At 36.0% G+C, this 14,037-nt stretch overlaps 1 protein-coding gene across 5 annotated transcripts in view; it reads right to left on the minus strand.

Annotated features, from left to right (window-relative positions):
• Positions 1-14,037, minus strand: part of INVS (inversin) — a 156,689-nt gene that overhangs the window by 65,614 nt on the left and 77,038 nt on the right. For 3 of the 5 annotated variants that reach the window (XM_023727458.1, XM_023727459.1, XM_023727461.1), the window contains 4 exons: positions 11,955-12,140; positions 9,177-9,357; positions 6,092-6,201; positions 1,993-2,164 (listed from right to left, as the gene is read on the minus strand). In XM_023727458.1, the coding sequence (XP_023583226.1) occupies positions 1,993-2,164; positions 6,092-6,201; positions 9,177-9,357; positions 11,955-12,140 (649 nt within the window). The remainder of the gene's footprint in view (positions 1-1,992; positions 2,165-6,091; positions 6,202-9,176; positions 9,358-11,954; positions 12,141-14,037) is intronic. The other 2 variants (XM_023727460.1, XM_004372226.1) reach the window with 2 other exon arrangements.

A 14,037-nucleotide genomic window follows, 5' to 3' on the forward strand; every position in this document is an offset into this window, starting at 1 on the left:
AGGTCTGGGCAAGTTCCTTCTAAGTATTATGGCTCTATAACACTTAGAACAGTGTTTCTTTCATAAACGGTGATCCATAGATCCAACCTGCTTATAAAAATGCAGATTCCTGGGAATTTGTTGAGAACCTCCTATGGGCTGGGTACTATTTTAATGCCTGCAATTCAGCAGGGAACAAAACAGATAATATATGTGTTGTGAACACCAATCCTGGTGCATACCAGAAAGATACTTTTGGTCAAAAGGATGCAAGTATCCTGACCAATACTTCACTAAAATACATGAAAAAGTTAAACTAAAAGCAAGGCTAGTGATAAATCAAAAGGTTGCATACTAATGGAAGCTGGTCAACAAAAAAAAAATTAAATGTTCTGACCATTTATATAAACTCAGTGTCCTACGTGTCTGCACTATACTCCTTAAGAAACTTAAGGTCTACTGTGAAGCTTTGATAATGAAATACTTTTGAAAGTTAATGCTTTTATGATAAAATTGGTATTGCCTAAAAACTCCTTCTTTATCATTTAGAGTGTATGGTGGTCTAGGTATAGGGAGGGAGATTATTGGGTATAGAAAACTATGCCCTTTCTCAGTGCCGCATTAATGGTTTTAGCAGCCAAAAAAGATCTCATCCAGGACAACAAGTAGGTGCAAGTAGCTCTAGTATGTTACTAAATAAATAAAAGTTGAGAAGCTCATCATTCAATTCTTACTCTGTTCAGTGTTACTGAGCTGTTGTGGGATTTTTCTTTCTCTTTCTGATTTGTAATTAGGATACATTCCACAAGGATGAGACCTCTAAGATGGCAGTGAATGCTAAAAAACTGGTACCTCTCTTATTAACCAACCCATAGTTAAAGGTCTCTTTTATTAGAAAAAGAGATTAAAAGTGATTTAGAAAATAATATTTGGAATCATTATTCCCTGACCTTGAGCATGGAGAAATGTGACCCAGCTGGGGCTGGGCCCTCATGGACTCACAAAGACACATCAACTGGGCCCTGAGATAAACAATAGATGGAACAATCTCAGAAATTATCTTAAGGAAGTTTTCACAAAAGAGCAATCAAACAGAACACAAAAGACTTCCCATTTTTTGTCTTTTTCTATTAGCATATAGTGAATAGGAATTTGTTGGACCAATGAAGACCCTCCTGACTGTCTTTCCTGAAACCCATACCAATGATTGTTAAGAAAGATGATTCAAAATGTAAGATGACAACTTCTCGCCAATCTGTGAAAAGGTGACGCTTTCAATGATTCTACCCATTTTGTGATGCTGATATATACTGATGATTCTGTCACCTTCTTCGGATTCAGGCAGACATTCTAGCTTTGGCAGTATGCTTGAGCGCTTCCCACTTTTGTCCTTTTGAATATATGCCGAATAAAACTTTCTTTTTGCTTTACTAAACTTTATGATGTTTTCCCCCTACAACAAAAGCATCTAGTAACAGTTCTGGATGCAAAGCTGACTTGAAGCTTTGAAGCTTCTACAGTCATGAGAGGTTATCTCTAAAATGGGAGAGTCAGGATGGGTTAACGCTATTCAAACCTAAGTAAAGAGCATAGTGAGTGAGACTGGTGAGAATATACTTAGATGTCTGCAATTATTTAAAATATAATTACAAACTTTTGAAAATATAATTAATAACTGCTAAATATGCATAGTTTCAAACTACAGTTTTACACTTTTTTACACGATAAATGATCAGAAGAATTCCCATAATCATGTCTAAAGAGCAATTAGGGTTTTAAACCAAATGCCACCATTTTCCTGGTAGAAACGTGCTAATTTTAGCCATAATATTTGGAAGAAATAAAGCCTTTGGAGTGATTCTGGCAAACTCAAACTTACAAAGTGAAGATAAAAGTCAAACAATATTAGATAAGGAACAATGATTTCAAGTTACTATTTTTACAAGTTTTATAGCACCATCTACACTTCGAAACATAAATGGAAGCAAATGGAATATGCCTACCAGTTCTTACCTGTACCTGCGTATTTGTCTGCCATGTTAATATCAATGTCAGATTTTAAACTCAGCATAGTCCGAAGGACATCATCACTGCCTTTCCCAGCAGCCCACATAAAGGATGTTCTTCCTTCAAGGTCTGAATCATCTTTCACTGAAGGATGCTTTAAAAACACTTTAACTGTTTCCTATAAGAAAACCTCATTTAAAATATTGAGACAAAAGAGTACCATTTTCCATGTCAACAAAGCCACAATTATATGTGACTTCCACTTAGAAGCAAAGTATTTTCTTCTTGCTTTTGAATCAAATGAAATTATCTTTTTATAAATAACAAAATAACTTCCATTGAAAATAACTATTAAATATTGAAAATAACAATCCTCTGTCCTTATATGTTAGTTTGAATTTCCACCAGGGCTTTGAACTGGTTCGTTCTAGTTCAAACCCCTGCTGATAATTTGCATTTCTAACAAGTTTCCAGAAAGTTACTGAAGAATCACCTCAGGATCTTGTTAAAATTTAGATTCTGATTCAGTATATCTGGGGTGGAAATGCAAATTCTCATTAGGGATTTGAACTGGAACGAACCAGTTTGAAGCCCTGATTTCCACAGTACTTCAAAACATAATCTAAGTCTTTCATTCAACATCTTATAATTGAGAATGATCATCCTCAATCAAGCTAAAAACCTTACAGGTCACTGCTAGAGAGATGAAGTGACACTTAAAATACTCAGAAATATTTAGTGTTATGACCAGCATTAAAATGTAGGTTTTCCTGGACATTTTACATGCAAAGACCCACATATCCAGGCATGCCTGCTGCAAAAGTACACACATCCTCTCACTGTGTGTTTTGTCACTACAATTTTAAAAAATAGTTAACGCATTTATTGAATGATGATCATTACTGAGAAATGCAGTGTTTAATTTACTTCAACAAATATGTATTCAGCAATTCCTATATTGAAGGTCCTTCCTCTATGTATTTTGTACAAAAATCAGGACCACTTGATAATTCTAACAGTGCCTGACTTAATTTTAATGGGGAATATTCACAATTTTTTTAAATTGTCTCTTTCCTCAAAGCCTCACAGACTTTTAGGAAGATAGTAGAAATTTCTGCTTAAGTAGAAGTAGAACAGTTTCAGAAAAAAACATTCTGGAGGCTGTGGCCTGGCAAAAAATGTACAAAACATTGACTCTTGATATTTTAGAGCAAGAAGAAATTCAAAGGCTTATCTAATCCAGTGCCTCATTTCACTGATTAGGAAATTTAAAGTCAATGTCACACAAACACTGGTGGCAGATATAAGATTATAACCCAGGGCTAAATCACAGCACTCTTCCCACTGCATCATACACTGCTTCCTAATTTTAAAACTATTCATTGAGTTACTAAGTATTATAACTTAGCGTCCCTGATGTGTATGTTCATTAAGTGTATTTGGATAAATAAATGAATGCTGGTAATTTTTGTGGTTTGTTTTCTTTTACTACTCTGTAAACATGTTGATTATGATTTGTTAATGATGAATGTTTGCAGGATTGGTTTTGTGTGTGTGTTTAAAAAAGAAAGTTGCAACCTCTTGTGAGTGAATAGGGTTCAAGGAGATCAAGGTGCTTGAAATTACGAACTTTGAAAAGTTACGCAATTATTAAAAATCAACTCTGGAATTGGGAGATTACCCAAAGCAAATATTTCTTTGAATAAACATCCATAAGGTTCTACCATTCTTTCTAACTCCCACTATCAGTTACTTAATTGCTCGTATCTGTACATTTGTTAATTTTGGAGTGTCAAATTGGATTCAAGAACTTAGGTAAGTCATTTATCTCTTTGAACTTCAGTTTTTTCGTGTGTAAACAGGGGATAATATGACCTACCTTATAGGCTTGTGTTGAACTATGGATTGAGTTCTGATTTCCATAGATTGACTAGGCTGGGCCAAGTGAATTTCTTATCTATTTGCAGTAAGAGAGAGATCCTTTTTAAAACACTATTTTGTATTTTTCTGAGATCTTGAAAGGTAATAGCTTACCAAAACCCTAGGTGATAAATAGAATAATTTGTTTTAGGACTGCTAAGAGCGAGCGACTCTACAATTGTTTTGGGTACCAGAAGAAAGAAGGGTAGGAAAGTAAGATATGTTAGCAATCTAAGTGTCTTTGTTACCTAGTGCTGCTATAACAGAAATACCACAAGTGGATGGCTTTAACAAAGAGAAATTTATTTCTTCACAGTAAAGTAGGCTAAAAGTCCAAATTCAGGGCATCAGCTCCAGGGGAAAGCTTTCTCTCTTGGCCTTCTCATCAATCCTCCCCCAGACTAGGAGCTTCTCTGCACAGGAAACCTGGGTCCAAAGGACGCACTCTGCTCCCAGCACTGCTTTCTTGGTGGTATGAGGTCCCCAACTCTCTGCTTGCTTCCCTTTCCTTTTATCTCTTGTAAGATAAGAGTTGGTGGAGGCCACTCGCCCGGGAAACTCCTTGTACACTGGATCAGGGATGTGACCTTAGTAAGGGTGTTACAATCCCACCCTAATCCTCTTTAGCATAAAATTACAATCACAAAATGGAGGACAACCACACAATACTGGAAATCATGGCCCAGCCAAACTGATACACACATTTTTGGGGGGATGTAATTCAATCCATGACACTAAGTATTCAATGGTACATTTGGGGAGGTCAGGAAGGAGGAATGATACTATACTGAACATATTATATATGTTATAAATTATTATAATTTAGTGAAACCTAGGGTTTTACCATGCACACTATGTAGAAGATAGCAAAATCAACTGTGACTTCTTAAATACATGGATGAGTGTCTGGTTCTTGGTAAAAAACCCATTGCTGTCGAGTCGATTCCAACTTATAGCTACCTATAGGACAGAGAAGAACTGCCCCATAGGGTTTCCAAGGCTATAATCTTTAAGTCAGGAGCCCTGGTGGTGCAGTGGTTAAGCAATCAGCTGCTAACCGAAAGGTGAGCAGCTCGAACTCACCAGCCACTCTGTGGGAGAAGGATGTGGCAATCTGCTTCCATCAGCCTTGGAAACCCTATGGGGCAGTTTTACTCCTATGAGTCGGAATCGACAGCAACCAGTTTTTAATCTTTACGAAGTGCTAACCCTTAGGTTAGCACTCTAGCGCTTAACCACTGCGTCACCAGGGCTCCTTATTGGTTCTCGGTAGTCATTCATAATCAGAAAGCTGAATTAGCCTAGACACCATCATGTTGGGTGACTGAGTGACATAACAAATGTAAAAGTGCCTTGTAAACTACAAAGGGCTATAAGGAAAGAATTATTAATAATAGTCAACATTTTTATAAATACCAATAACTCACATTTTTGCTTTCTCAGATGTGTAATATACATAATTACTAGGACTAGTAATAACAATAATACATTCTATTTCTTGAGTACTTGCTCTCTGTCAAGGCCTATACTGGGCAGTTATCATAAATTTTCTCTAATTCCTACAACAATCCTGAAGGGAAAGGTATAATTATCTATGTTTAACATATGAAGAAACTGAGACTTGGTGAGGTTAAGAAACTTGAGCAAGGTCACACAGCTAGAAAGCAGCACAGTCAGGATTCCAGCCAAGATCTGTTTAATTCCAAAGCCTTGCCTTATTGCCTTCCGGACAATTACAGATTTCTGAACACTAAAACATCCTTAGTGCTATAAAAGTAACAAAAATGAAGCACACAGCAAAGCAAAATGTTACACTGAATATTAAAATAAAAACTGCATCAAATGTCACATGACTAAGAACTCCACAATAACTCAGACGAGCCCACTTGCATCACACTCAGAGTTAACAGTAAGAACAACTGTTAACAGATAACTGCTACACAGGCACACACAAATGAGTGCACGTAAAACAGAGGAAATTTAAATAAGGTCAACTGTTAAATAATGTCAGTTTCCCATTTGTGATATAGTCCTGTAGTTTTACAAGATGTTACTATTGGGAGAAACTGTGTGAAGGGTATACAGCATCTTTCTGTATTATTTCTTACAACTTCCTGTGAATCTACAATTACATCAAAATGAAAAATTTAATTAAGAAAAAAGATACTTAACGCATTTCACTTACAGCAAAATTACTCTGAGCTGCATAGTGCAAGGGTGTTGCTCCTTGGCTGTCAGATGGAATGGTTCCAGACTTGTTTCTTTCTAAAAGGAGATGGACAATCTGTGCATGACCTGAAAGCAGATACAATTAGGTAGTTATCACATACAAAAGAAGTTAATCAACTTATAATCTATTTAAAGGAAAGGGATTAGAAAAATCACTAGCATGTAATTCATTACTCAAAATGGTTTTTGAGTAGCAGCCCCCAATGCAGCCTCTTCTAACTTCTCACTAAAATGTTATGATAACAGAACAAAGGTGAAAACTTACAGCATGAAAAACTATATGCTTCAGTCAGGAAGGAAATGACATTAATTATAATCGTGAGATTGAGAAGGAAAAAAACCTGCATTAGGTAGCAACTCATTGCATACCTTGGCTTCACTTTATAGAACTGCCTGTATCAAAGGAGGGAAGGAGTTTTAGAAGCCAGCCCCTCAGCCATCTCTCTTCCTAGTTCCAAGGTTCCACTGACCAACCAACCAGAACTGCACAGCTGTTTTCTTCTACGATTCAGGTGCTGCTCTGTAAGGCGAACAAACTATAATACAATGTTTTCTATCTCTGAGTCCTCTTATCCATTCTCTCTAGCCTCTCTCCCCCATCTTTTAACATCTAGGTGGAGACTTCAAATCCCAGAAAACAAGTGGGCAGGAATGATGAGATGGTAGTAGGGACAATACTCTGCAATGTGTTCTGGAGGACATGGCCCCCACAAGTGAAGGACTGTACAAAAGATCAAAGAATTTAAAAAACCTGGTAATGGTATATAATGAAAACTTAAATTTTACATACCTTATTGCTTCAGCAGGAGCCCTGGTGGTGCAGTGGTTAAGTGCTCAGCTGCTAACCAAAAGGTTGGTGGTTTGAACCCACCAGTCACTCCACGGGAGAGATTGGCAGTCTGCTTCCATAAAGATTTATAGCCTTGGAAAACCTGTGAGACAGTCTACTCTGTCCTATAGGGTCACTAAGAGTTGGAATCAACTTGGTTGCAAAAGGATTCTTTTGGTTTTTATTGCTTCAGCACATTGGGGAACCAGACAATGAAGAAAATGCCACATTAGCAGAGCAAGGACATACTGTGTGAAAACCAGGCAGAAAAAAAGAACTTGCATGGGAGTTAGCTCATCTACCCGCTCTCCAGCTGTGATACGGGATGGAGTTCTCCATAACACAAACGGATAAAGGCAGTATCAAAGACAATCTATGCCAGATAGTTAATATAAACACATCTCATCGTGTTTGAGGAATAATGAGAAAAATCAGTACAGGCTACATGAAAACATACTATATGACAAGGAAAATGAGACAGCACCAGAAAGATGAAGAGGAAAAGCATACCTCTAAAAATTATCTACAGAAAGATCTAGAAGAAAATTCCAGGAAACTGTTTGGCATCCTCAACTTGGTGTAAAAAGAGATGGCCTCTATGAAAGAGAAACAGAATGTCCTAAGAAGATGACAGGCTGAAATGAAAGTGTAATGGAAGGTAGTAAAAGTGAAATGAGACAAAATAAATATGGATAAGAGAAGACCTCTAAACACAATCTACATAACAGGTAGAAAGAAAGCAGAATTTCCGGACCAAAAAGTCAATTTAGTGATGTGTAGATAAATTTGAGAAGCTCTCCCAGAATACAGAGGAAAAGGAAAAAGGGATGAAGCTGCACACTGAAATGAAGTCTAAATAATAATTATAAATCTGATTATGAAACTGAAAGCAAATGTGAAAATCATTTTCAAAAGGGATAATGTATAACTTAAAACTAAGACTAATGAAGTAATTAGGGGAAGTCTCAGATCATGTTGCTGTTGTTGTTAGTTGCCATCTAGTTGATTCTAACTCATGGCGACCCCACATGCACAGAGCAGAGTAAACTACTCCACAGGGTTTTTTTTCAAGGCAGTTATCCTTCTGAAGCAGACTGCCAGGCCTGTCTTCCAAGGAGCTGGGCGGGGGGGGTGGGTTCAAACCTTCAACCTTTCTGCTAGTAGTGGAGTGCTTAACCATTTGAGCCACCCAGGGACTTCTAGATTATATTAACAAACAGTAAAGGCGTGATGAGTAAAAGTGTGTTAAATTTCTTCCCTTAAGTAGGTGGGAATCAGTAGGTTCAGTTTGCTCTTGACTCTGGCTCAGGTTTAAGAAAGTTTTTGATAAATTTGAAACTAGCCACTAATAAAATTTAAACATCCTTTTAACATTAAGTAATCAAAACAACAAACACAGTCCATATAACAAGAGGCAGAAAACAAAGGAAACGGAAAAACAAACAAACCAAAAAATTAATAATCCCAAAGAACAGAATAACAAAAAGAGAGACCAAATCATATTACATTATAACAATGACTATTAATATTAGGTAAAACTCCTTCACTAAAAGAGAAAGACTCTCAGATTGGGCTCTTCCCCTAAAGAAAATCAGACACATACAGATACATACAATCAATCATCTAAAAAAGTGACCAAGAAAGGTTAAGTAAAATGCATACAAGAAAATATGAAGAAAAAGAAATCAAATATCATGGTATTACCACAAATATAAAATTAAAGTCTCATCTCCCAAAAAATAAAGGCATTGAATGTGAAAAGAGATTATTTTACATTCACATTTTGTTAATGAGTATGCATTGATTTTATAATAAAAATTAAAAGTTACGGCATGATGGTGAAAGTAAAACTATAATAGAGGATAAATTTATATTACTAAAATTTAAGCATACTATAGAGGGATTTAGGTATAAAATAATTCCACATATTAATTAGACATTAAAGCAATTAATTAGGAGGTAGGAGGCAATAAAAACCCAACCCACTGCCATCGAGTCAACTGTCTCATAGCAACCCTATAGAACAGAGTAGAACTGCTCTGTAGGGTTTCCAAGGAGCGCCTGGTGTATTCGAACTGCCGACCTCCTGTTTAGCAGTCAAACTCTTTAACCACTATGCTATCAGGAGGCAATAGCGAAGAGAAAGTAGAGAAACTTTCATATACCCATGCACTTTCTCCTACTGTTGATCCTAGATTCATATTCAACTCACCTAGTAAAGCTGCCCAGTGAAGTGGGGTTCTAAATAAGTTATCATAAGATGTTATATTGCAGCTTTCATAGGAGGTCAAGACATCAACCACTGTCACATTCCCATCAGCAACTGCAAAGTGAAGAGGTGTTCGCCCCTCATAGTCTTGCCAGTTCAGTAAAGACTCCGTAGGAGCAGCATCCTATTTTTAAGGAACCAGAGACTTCAGACACACATGGAATCCTCAATAAATCACATTTGACAAAAGTATAAATGAAACAATTTTCTAAATAAAACCTCTATATTCTTTCTCTGTACAAGCAAAAAATGAAAAATATAATCACTAAAATAAAGACTCAATGAATAGAATAAATAACAGGTTCGAATCAGCTGAAGAAAGAATTAATAAACTGAAAGACAGATCTAAAGTGATTACTCAGAATTTAGCAGAGAGAAACAGCAGATGGAGATATAAAAGAGAAATTAAGAGGCATGGAGGATAAAATGCATAATTGGAGACCTTAAAGGAAACAGCAGAAAGAATGAGGGAGAAGGCAATATTTAAAGAGATAACAGTTATACATTTTCCAGAACTGAGATACGATAATCAGAATATATAACAAATAACAAATAGGATTTAAAAAAAAAAAAAAAAAAACCCACACACATACCTAGATATACTGTAGTAAAATTGTAGAATGTCAAAAAAAGAGAAGACTTTTAAAGTAGCCAGAGAGAAAAGATATATGATTTTTAAAGGGCTAACAATTAGACTCCTCAAGAGCAACAAAGAAAGCAGCAGGCTTTTCAAGAGCAAGGTTGAAATAACAGACATTTTTACCAAGGAAAAACAGAGTTTACCATCAACAGACGTACTCTAAAGGAAGTTCTAAGGAATATATTTCAGGAGGTAAGATAATAACCCTAGAAGAAAAATTTGAAATTCAAGAAGGAATGCAGAGTAAAGAAATTAGTTAGCATGTAAGTAAAATTAATCATTCTATAAACAAAATAATATTTTAAAAGTCTAATTTGTATGTTAAAAGTAAATAGAACTAAATAGTCCATGTAAGTTGGAAGTTGGGAAGGAGTGATTAGAAAACTTCAACAAATCTGATAAATATTAAGAAATTCTAAGAGAGTTTAGCAACTTGCTTAGATATACAATCAATACACATAAACATCAACTGCATTTCTACACACCTACAGCAACCAGTTAAATAAACACTCTAATCCCATTGCCATCGAGTCGATTCCGACCCGTAGAGACCCTATAGGACAGAGTAGAACTGCCCAACAGGGTTTCCAAGGCTGTAAATCTTCACGGAAGCAGACTGCCACATCTTACTCCCATGTAGCGGCTGGTTGGTTCGAACCATTGATCTTTCAGTTAACCACTGTGCCACCAAGTCTCCTGAATACATACCCTAGATATGTTAAAAAAATGTTCAAAGCAACTGTTTGTAACAGCAAAAAAAAAAATGGAAACAGTCTAAATGTTTATCAATAACAGAATGAATAATGTGTGATTTATTCATAAACTGGAATGCTATATAGCACTAAAAATTAATATATTACACCTATACATAGCAACATAGATAAAATCACTAGCATAATGTTTAACAAGAAAAGCAAGCTGCAAAAAATACATACAATATAATTCCATTTATATAAAGTAAAAAAACCTTAAAGACTAAACAGTATCTTGATTAGAGATACAAGTATATGTGGTAAAACTATAAAAAAAATTGGTGGAATGATAAACACAAAATTGAAGATAGTGGTTGTTATGGGTTGAATTGTGTCCCCCCAAAATATGTGTCAACTTGGCTAGTCCAGGCTCCCAGTATTGTGTGACTGTCCATCATTTTATCATCTGATGTGATTTTCCTGTGTCTTATAAATCCTACCTTATGATGTTAATCAGGTGAGATTAGCAGCAGTTATGTTAATGAGGCAGGACTTAATCTACAAGATTAGGTTGTGTTTTAAATCAATCTCTTTTGAGGTATAAAACAGATGTGAGCAGAGAGACAGGGGGACCTCATACCACCAAGAAACAAGGGCCAGGAGAATAGTGCATCCTTTGGACGATGTGTGCCAGTGCTGAGAAGCTCCTTAACTGGGGAAGACTGACGACAAAGACCTTCCCCCAAGAGCCGACAGAGAGAGAAAGCCTTCCCCTGGAGCTGGCACACTGAATTAGGACTTCTAGTCTCCTAGACCGTGAAAGAATAAATTTCTGTTTGTTAAAGCCATCCACTTGTGGTATTTTGGTTATAGCAGCACTAGATAATTAAGAGAGTGGTTGCCTCTGAGACAGGAGGAAATAGAATTAATATTGGGAGGTACCACACTCAGGGGACTTCAAAGGTAAGGGTACTTTAACTTGGTGGTGAGTACACGAGTGTTTGTTGTTTCCTTATTCTTTATATCTTACATGTATTTTACAAATATTCACTTGCATCTACTCACCATTTAATAATAAAAAAACTATAAAATGAAGTCAGGGAATGATAATTTAAATTCAGGATAGTAACTGATGGAAGACAGGAATGGGTATGGCATACAGGGAGAAAGTGCATTTGAAAATTATCACATAAACAATTTCCATAAGGTCTTAAACAGTGGTATTAAAAATGTTCTATTTCTTGGGTAACAGGTTTACATGTTTGTTGTATTCTTTTGCTTCATAATTTGCATGTATGTCATATATATGTTTTTGTATATATTGGATATTTCATAATAAAAATATTTTTTAAAAAGACCATATAGGTATAACAGCACCATTGGACTCACCAGAATGCATCTCACTGTATGAACAGCACTGGGATCTTTATGGTTGGCTGCCCAGTGAAGTGGAATCTTGCCTTCAACATCAGGAATCCCAATGTTGGAATCATGCTTGATAAGCAGCTTTACATGTTCAGGGTTATTGTAGTAGGCACTCCAATGCAGAGCTGTTTGCTGCAAAATTGGGAAGTTCTCAAAAAATAACAACAGTAACAAGTAACATTTCTTAAACTTTGATTGTGGGACAGCCACTGTTGTTTAAGAGTTTTATATATTCTTTCTCATGTAGTAATCATGGCTCTCTGGGAGATAAGTAATCTTAATTTGCATGTAACTGGTGAGGAAACTAAGGCACAAAGAGGAAAAGTAACCTGCCCAAGGACATAAGGTAGTAAGTGGCCAGATTGAGATTTGAATCCAGGCAGTCTGACTCCAGAATCTGACTTCCTAATCATGACAGGCATTTAGGTCATCAGATACTAATAAGTGATAATACTGAGAAAGAGAAAAGCAGCCCATAATTTATAAACAATAATCAAGAAAGTAAGTGATGAGCACTCCTGATTACCATCAAGCACCTTAAGAATTTGATAGAATATTTTGAATTTTAATATCTATAAAAAAGAAGAGGATCTGGAGTCCATTTCTTATATTAAAAGGTAAATTTGAATTTAACTATAATTTTACGGGATAGCTTGTTAGACCTGGCAACTGATGAAAAGATACATTTTGAAAATACAACAGCACTTGCTTTATTTTTGATAAAGTGAAAAAATGAACATCCTAAACTTGCTGAAGTCGTTTTAAAATCTCTTCTTCCATTCTCATCAATATACCTCTATAGGACTGGTTTCCCTAATAGGAGAGTTATTAAGAAAAAATAAAGAAACTGTTTAGATATATGTTACCCCTCACAAGCAGCACTGTAATCAATCCAATCTAGAATTAGATAATTTAATAAGCAGGAAGCAAACTCATTTTTCACATTAAAAACTTTCAATATTGATATATGTGGTATTTATTTAAAGTGTGCCTAAAGGCAATTTATATGAAGATTCACTAACTCATTACTTTTTCTTTCATTCAAAAATTTTATATACAAATTGTTCTGTGATTAGCTGCAGTCCCTGCAATGTGCCAGCACTCTTTCCATTTCCCTGTCCACCCTGGGTTCTCAGTGTCCATTCATCTAGTTTTCCTGTCCTTTCCTGTTTTCTCATCTTTGCTTTTGGGCAGGTGTTACCCATTTGGTCTCCCATATTTGATTGAACTAAGAAGCACATTCCTCACTTGTATTATTGTTGGTTTTACAGGCTTGTCCAATCTTTGGCTGAAAGGTGGACTTCGGGAGCGGCTTCAGTTCTGAGTTAGCAGGGTGTCAGGGGCCATAGTCTTGGAGGTTCCTCTAGTCTTTGTCAGACCAGTAAGTCTGGTCTTTTTTTGTGAATTTGAATTTTGTTCTACATTCTTCTCCTGCTCTGCTTGGGACCCTCTACTGTGTGATCCCTGTCTGTGCAGTCGATGGTGGCAGCCCAGCTCTATCTAGTTCTTCTGGGCTCAGGCCGGTGGAGGCTGTGGTTCATGTGGTCCATTAGTCCTTTGGACTAATATTTTCCTTGTGTCTTTGGTTTTCTTCATCATTCCTTGCTCCAAACGTGCTGGGACCAACAGATGTATCTTAGATGGCTGCTCACAAGCTTTTAAGACCCCAGATGCTACTCACTGAAGTAGGATGTAGAACATTTTCTTTATGAATTGTTTCATCAGTTGACCTAGATGTCCCCTAATAACTCATTATTTTTGTTTATTTACAACTGCAGAACAAAAAATGTCACAAGTAAAATAGCAATTATCAATGGTATATAAGCACATTTTCTAGAAACAACATATGCATTTTCTGTAATTCTTTTCTTATGTTTGTTTTGATTAAATTTACTGAAATTCATTTTACGTCTGTTAAATTTAATAGTCAAAAGTTTGGGCTTGTATTTTCTGTATCTTTGTTTTTTATTTTATTTTTTAGTAATTCATTCTTTATTTTTTTTTATAGTACTTCAGGTGAAGGCTTACAGAACAAATAGTTTCTCAT

Source organism: Trichechus manatus, unplaced genomic scaffold (assembly GCF_000243295.1).
Source record: "Trichechus manatus latirostris isolate Lorelei unplaced genomic scaffold, TriManLat1.0 scaffold00016, whole genome shotgun sequence".
NCBI classification, from domain to species: domain Eukaryota; kingdom Metazoa; phylum Chordata; class Mammalia; order Sirenia; family Trichechidae; genus Trichechus; species Trichechus manatus.